The following is a 7,586-nucleotide window of genomic DNA, read 5'->3' on the forward strand; positions in this document are numbered from 1 at the left end:
TATTTCATATAACATCATATATTTCTTACACGGTGAAAAACATGTCGATATTGTGATCCGTAAATTCTTGACCAAAGTAATTCAAAAAAAACAAATATATAAAAATAATACATACAATTACAAAGTGAACCAAAAATTCTTCAATTCTTTCTCTACGCAACACAAATTTAGACATCTAAAACACATTGTTGCAGTTAACATCTTAAAAAAAATAAGTAAAAAAACTATTTATATAGACATTTATATAGAGAATTATTCATATAGACAAATTCACGAAAATTTCTTTCCGGTTTGTACATTATGAAAAATTTTACAAAAAAAATTTTTTTCTTTTAATAAAAATTATTACGTAATGCTATATTCGGAAATAAAATTCCCAAGGCGGGAAAAACTTACCGCGTAAAGATTCAGACTCAAAGAAAACACGGCAAATATTATTAAAAAGAATAATGATAAGTGAAGAGTGGAAAATAAAAATGTGCAAAACCTTCAACAAGAGAAAAGTAGTATTATATTTATATAATATTATTATATTTTTTGTAACGTTGTTACATTTTATATAACTATTATTAAATATATAAATATTTTATATAATTATTATGGATATATAAATACTAACTTGATAGCAGTCCGATGAATATTTATGGCACAGATTATTTCCTTATACATTATAGCTTCGTTCTTTAGACAAACATTGTTCCTCATATTTATTGCCTTTACGATGCGATAACTATGAAAAGATTTTTTGCCGTAATTATACTGATTTTTCACACAGAAAAAAAAATTTGCTTATAACAACTTATTTTATATTCCCATAATATAAAAATTTTATCAGTTATTATAGCAAAAAAAGACTTCATGAGAATATTAATTGGCTAAAAATAGTTATATAGAAATCGCATACTATATTGTTAAATTGCATAAGTTACAAAATAAATGAATTCTTATTGTGACACTGAAACAAAGATTTATTGCAAAGCAAAACGTATTTACTACAAGAGAATTATTTCTTTTACCAGCAAATTTGTATGTTTTTAAAAAAAAACAAAATCTATTAATTGTATCAACAAAAAAATTTTCTTTTAGTATCGAATAGCTTATTAAAAATTAAATTTAATCATTTTAACATTGAATATATATTGAAATCGCATATTATTTTGTTAAATTACAAAACAAATGAATTCTTATTCTGACTTTGAAATAAAATTTTATCGCAAAGCAAAACATATTTATTGAAAGTGAATTATTTTTTTTAACAGCAAATTCACTAAAAGTAAAATTCACTTTGACATCGAATATGTAACGATTATTTTGGCAAAACACAATTTCTCCTTCCATTTCAATTTATTAATAATTCTATTTTAAATAACAGATAATATTAAACAGTATTTTTATATTTATTTCTACATTTATTACTTCACCTAGCGATTTTGAGCATTCCACAGGCATGTTTAAAATATGCAGCGATCATTAATCCTGTTGCAACCATTACAGTTCCTCCAATAAAAATTGCAGCATCAAGGTACAAAACTGCATATAAATAATTTCCTCGGCCAATTAAATACTCAGGAATATATTTAGATAACATATGACGTGATTGAGACTCATTTATATGTAGAGCAAGGCCAAAAGTACGTGGCATAATTGGCAATGAAAATAATGGTAAAACAATAATTAGATTGCACATATGGAACACTATAAATATATATAGGCAAAAATAGATATAATACGTAAAAAATAGATTTTATAATTTTATAAATAGATTTCTATAATTACAATTTAATTATTTTTAACCATTTCACTGCTTGGATTTCACATTGCACGTATTTGCAGACTAATTAAGACGCCAGTTTTTATTATTTATATATTCTCTATTTCTTTGTTTTAATTATTATAATTACAAGAGCGTCGTCGTAGAAATATTTTCTTCCTACACATTAACTTGTTATTATACTTTTCTATATGTGTATGTATTATTGCATTTTTATAGAATAATGATTCTGACATATATAGAAATATGATGATCAATTTTATATTTATATTAAATAGTGAAATGATCAATTATTAACTATTTCAAACGATCTATATTGTATTATAATTGTATTTTATTTTATTTTGTAAAAATATGATATCAATGAATGTGTATTTACATTGCCTTACATGTAATAATAAAAGTAAAACGATTCAGATTGTCCCCATAATTCTTTATAATAGCAATTTCGTTCTCATCTTTTAATTCATTACAAATGTGCTGAAGTTCTTCCAGAGGATATTCCATCTATTACAGCAATAATATTTTTCAGCACACAATTTATTGTAAATTTTTAGAACAATTGTCATACGTAAAAATTCACGTGTATCAACTATGTTTATTTCGTTTATTTACATTTAACTTACAATTTCAGTGAAGTTATACCAAAAAGCATTATATATAATCACATACATAGTACAAAATGATCCTTCAGAGAGAACATCGATGAGAAGATCAAAAGTAAATTCTGCACTGATAAGTATCGTAAACTGCAATCAATAAATTTATTAAAAAAATAATATATCTACTTTTTTTTATTTCATTAACTAAATGCAAATGTATAACATAAATCAAGAAGCTTTTCTAAGGCAGTTAATTTTATGTAAGGAATAATAGAACAAATTAATAATTATTACTATTAATAGAATTTGTATCATATATTATTGATAATTAACATAACAATAAATATGCGATGATAACATCTAAAAGTTGCAACAATTATACACACTCACATGTTATTTATTATTATTACTTACAATTAGTATTTATACACAATTAAGAGTAAAATATAAACATACCTGGATTACAATAAAACTAAGTAAAATGCTAAAAACCAAAATAGGTTGAAATCGAACGAGTCTTGATCGCTGACAAGGCCATAAGCCAATCATGAGCAAAAGTATCCGAAGTAATCTAAAATGCCGAGTCTTTATACAAAGCATTACTTTGCGAGAATCGAGGCACGTCTGACTGCGAGAAGGGTTCCGTATCCCCACCTTTCGATGGATCGATATAGAACCGAATATTATAGAAAATTTCCGACTCTTAGCGTAAATTATAGCGTAAATCACCTAATTCAACATAAATGATAATACACAGGTGGTAGGCAAAATATCATATAGTCAAAACACCCGTAATTTCACGCTTTCTGCGCAAAAGGTGACGGAGCGATTACCCGATCGATATAATGGGCACCGAGAAAAAATTTAACGCAAATTTATCTCCTATAGAAAAACATTCTAGAGACAATTTGTTGAAGTCCGCGCAAGCGTACTTGTCCTTGTTCAACATCAGTTACATGTGTTTCATTCGATTGTATACATTTGTGCGATGTTCTTCTCAAGAAAAATGTTAATTTTATAATACTGAGATATCGGTTCTAGCTGATAAAGTGCAAAACATGTTGCGAATTGCAAATTAGAAGCTTGATACGCATTTATAGCGAGAACTTTCGTTAATTATAAAATCGTGTATAAAGCATAAATATTTACAAAGCACATGTCAGTGTACCCATATTATAATATCGTGTAACGTAGCAAAAAGTAGATAGATATTTATTATCAGATTTTAAATAACTGTGAATTTATAATTGTCTCAGCTATTTATACAGTGTACAATCCATAGAAAATCAAATTAACTTGAAGTAAATTTAAATTTACTGTTTGATACGAATTATTTAACTCGTGCATAGTTTGTTTGAGTAATGTTTTATGTTTAAATCCTACAATACATTCATTTCAAAGAGTGTGATATGTAAAAAAAATTTAAATTTTATTAATTATAATATACTATTTTATTTAAAGAAATAGTTTCTATATATTTCCTTTATTGCACAATTGTTACATACATTCATATATCTTATACGTTATTCTTGCATAGAATACATAACGGTAAAGTAAGATAATGATGCCTTTGTCAGCTAGAATCAGATATGTTTTATGTAATTTTCGTTCGAACCGCGTGTTTTATAAGCATACTATACCATAATAATACATGTAATATATTATGCATAACTGATAACTTTTACCGTGGCAAAAAGCTCGAAAGATAATGTAATTACTCCACCAAAATTCAGGTTGAATGTTTTGCTACCCATTTGCAAAAGAAATAGTATCAGCTTCTGTACACGTAAGGATGTAATATACCATTGAATATTATACCTGGACAGAAAAATAAAAAAATAAATCGATAATTGAATAAAGACCAGTAGCAATATTCAACATATGCATATGTATGTGAAGTGTTAATTTTAAGCTTCATTTTAATTATTAAAATTCTTAACAAATTAATATGATGATAAATATGTAAGCATATATAGTATCTCTTACACGGTGGAAAATACGTGATCATTGTGATTTGTAATTTCTTGTCCCATATAATTGATGAAAAACAAATACACGAACATGACAATTGCAATTAAAAAATGCATTAATAATTGTCCAAAATTGTCTGCCTTTGATGCATACACAGCAATCTACAACACAATATTGTGTTCAATCTTTTCGTGTATTTTACGTGTAATTTGATCGTTTTACAGCGATAAGATTTTAAAAATGTCTTTCGATCCTCTGATACCATGCAATGCGCGATATTGCTCATCTAAAAATAAATCTAACGATGCGGGAAAAACTCACTGCATAAAGATTAAGACTTAAACAAATCACATTAATTGATATCAAAAGAAGATGCGATTTTTGAAAATTGTCCAATAAAAATATTAACCTTAAAAAAAAATATTATTATATATTATATTACAATATACATAAACGATATTTGAACACTAACTTGATAGCTTCACGATGAATATCTACAGCATGAATTATTTTTTTATAAATTATAATCTCATGCTTATGGTCAATTTTTTTCTCTACATCAATATTAATCGTCATCTTTACCGTTATTGCCTTCTCAATGCGGTAACTGCATACATAATTACTTTTTTAATAATGTATATTAGTCCGTCTATATGGAGCAAAAAGATTTTTCGATAATATCTAGATAATAAATAGGTTTCATTCTGTCGCAGTAAATTTCATCAATTGTATAAAAATAAACAAAGTTTGTCAAAATATTAATTTGCTAAAAATAAATATCATATAATCTACAAATGATTTCGCAAACAAATTGATTCTTATTCTATCAATAAAACAAGGACAAAGTTTTATTGCAACAACAAAATGCATTTGTTGAAAATAATAGAAACCATTTTGTCTTAGTATTAAAATTGTGTTTTTACAAATAAATTACTTTCTACTCTATATTGAATAAATTATTTTAAAAACAAATATTATACATATAATACATATAAATAATTATACATATAATCACTTTCATATTCTATTTGCAGCGATGATTTTGTTATCATAATAAAATTCTTTTTTCTCGCGTAAATATGTTTTAGGTTTAAAAAATAGAAAGCATACTAAATTTTGTTTAAAATAAATATTTTTAATTTAATTCTTATATTTATTTTATCTCACCTAGCGATTTGAAAAATTCCACAAATATGTTTCAACAATGATATAAACATTATTCCTTTTCCTACTAATGTTGTTGCTCCTATAAAAAAAGCTACGTCCATATACAAGATTATGTAAAAATAACTTTCACTGTCAGTAAAGTACTCAGGCATGAGTTGTGTCATCACACGTGGTTGTGTCACATTTATGTGCAGGACTATACGAAGAATGCGCGGTAAAATTGTAATTAAGCCAACAGTAACTGACGCGCAAATGTAAATCACTAACAATAAGTATATTACAAAAAGTTAATATATGAATTATCACTTTTTAGTTTTCTTTAATATATTAATGTTGTTGTTTTTACATTTCAAATTTCACTAATCTGCAACCAATTCCCTATATCCGATATTTTTGCATAGTTAATGATTGTGATATATTCGAACTTCTGTATCATTTAAATTTTTTCAGAAATTAAAATAAATAATTAAAATTTAAAAAAAATATATATATATTATACGTATATAATTATAATATATATTAAATATAATTAAAAGTTATATATTTAATATATAATTGTAAAAGATAGTAATTAAAATGTATGTAGAATTATAAAATATCTTTTATAACTCTACAATATATATAAGATACAACTATATTTAAATATTAAAGATATTATATAGTGAAGTGGTTACTTGGACTACTTTTGTGTCACTTTATGCTTCAAATTTTATTATAATTGTAATTTTTATTTTACTTTGCAATTGACTATATAAAATTATCAACATGTTATCTTACTTATAAACATAATCGTAAAATATTTCGCATTTGTCCCATATTTTTTTATAATAGCGATTTCATTTTCATCTTTTAATTGATTATATACATGTTGAAGTTGCTCCAATAAATATTTCACCTATTATATCAACAATACTTTGGCATTCATCTCATTGTAAATTTTAAAAAGATTTTTGTATACAAGGATTAATGTTTTTCACAGCGTTTATTATTAGATAAGCGCCATAAAACTTTAACTTACTGCTTGAGCGTTAATTCGGAAAGAGTTATATTCAATTGCATACATAATAAACACCAGTAAGACAGAAAGAACTTTGATGACAAAATCAGGAGTGCATTCTGCATATATAAATATTGTAAACTACAATCAATCAAAATTATTTAAAAATTATTTAAAAAAATAAAAATACAGAGTTACTTTTCTTACTTCATTATTATATTGGTAATATATAATTATCAAATGTTTTTATGTGCTTTCATAAGCATCATAATAGCAAATAAATTAAAAACATAACTCTCATCGTAATAAAAAAAAAAATTTATTTTATGTTATTATTATACTATAAAAATTAGTATTATTTTACATTATTATAAATAAATACGTATTATTGTAATATGTTCATTAATGTTATTAATAACAAATATCATCTGCATCATATTTGTTATAAATATTGTTATAAATATGAATATACCTGGAATATAATAAAGCTTATCAGAAGACCGAAACACAAGTTTAATTGAAATTGGACGAGTCTTGATCGGTGATAAGGCCATAAACCAACCACAAGCAAAATAATCCGTTGGAAAGTAAAATGAGTCTCTATATAGATCATCACTTTACAAGAGTCGAAACAGGTATGATAGCAAGAAGATCGGCGAAACTCCCCTTCTCCAAAGAGATCAATAAAATAAAGTTTCTGTCTTTTTGTGTAAATTCTAAATTGCCTAATTCAGGAAACGATAATACAAGCGGTAGTGCAAATATACAAAGCGGTAATGCAAACGTAACCGTATAATCGAAATACTTGCAATTTCTACTAGGGAGAGAAACGGAGCGATTATGCGATCGATACATGTCTCGACGGAAAAATTACTGCAAATTTATCTCCCACAGAAATACATTCTTGAGACAATTTGTTGCTCGAAGTCTGCGCAAGCGTACTTAGTATTTTTCAGCGCAAGGAGATTTGTGCGTTTCATTCGATTGTACACATTCGTGCGATATGTTTCTTGACAAGATTGTCGTCTTATACTTATCGAGATATTAGTTACATAGTTTCGTCTCAAATGAAAAGCAA

The 7,586-nt window shown here is 25.6% G+C and overlaps 1 protein-coding gene across 1 annotated transcript in view; it reads right to left on the minus strand.

Moving 5' to 3' along the window:
- Nucleotides 1-1,289: 1,289 nt before the first annotated feature.
- LOC145964595 (odorant receptor 43a-like) overlaps nt 1,290-7,586 on the minus strand; it is a 120,692-nt gene continuing 114,395 nt past the window's right edge. Inside the window, exons 2-4 of the mRNA XM_083087551.1 lie at nt 4,360-4,505; nt 4,059-4,191; nt 1,290-3,950 (exon numbers count right to left, since the gene is read on the minus strand). Of these exons, the coding sequence (XP_082943677.1) occupies nt 3,897-3,950; nt 4,059-4,191; nt 4,360-4,505 (333 nt within the window). The 3' untranslated portion in view covers nt 1,290-3,896. The remainder of the gene's footprint in view (nt 3,951-4,058; nt 4,192-4,359; nt 4,506-7,586) is intronic.

The sequence above is a fragment of the Camponotus vicinus genome, unplaced genomic scaffold, assembly GCF_025532165.1.
Source record: "Camponotus vicinus isolate PSW18456_S1 unplaced genomic scaffold, iyCamVici1.0 SCAF_13, whole genome shotgun sequence".
NCBI lineage: Eukaryota > Metazoa > Arthropoda > Insecta > Hymenoptera > Formicidae > Camponotus > Camponotus vicinus.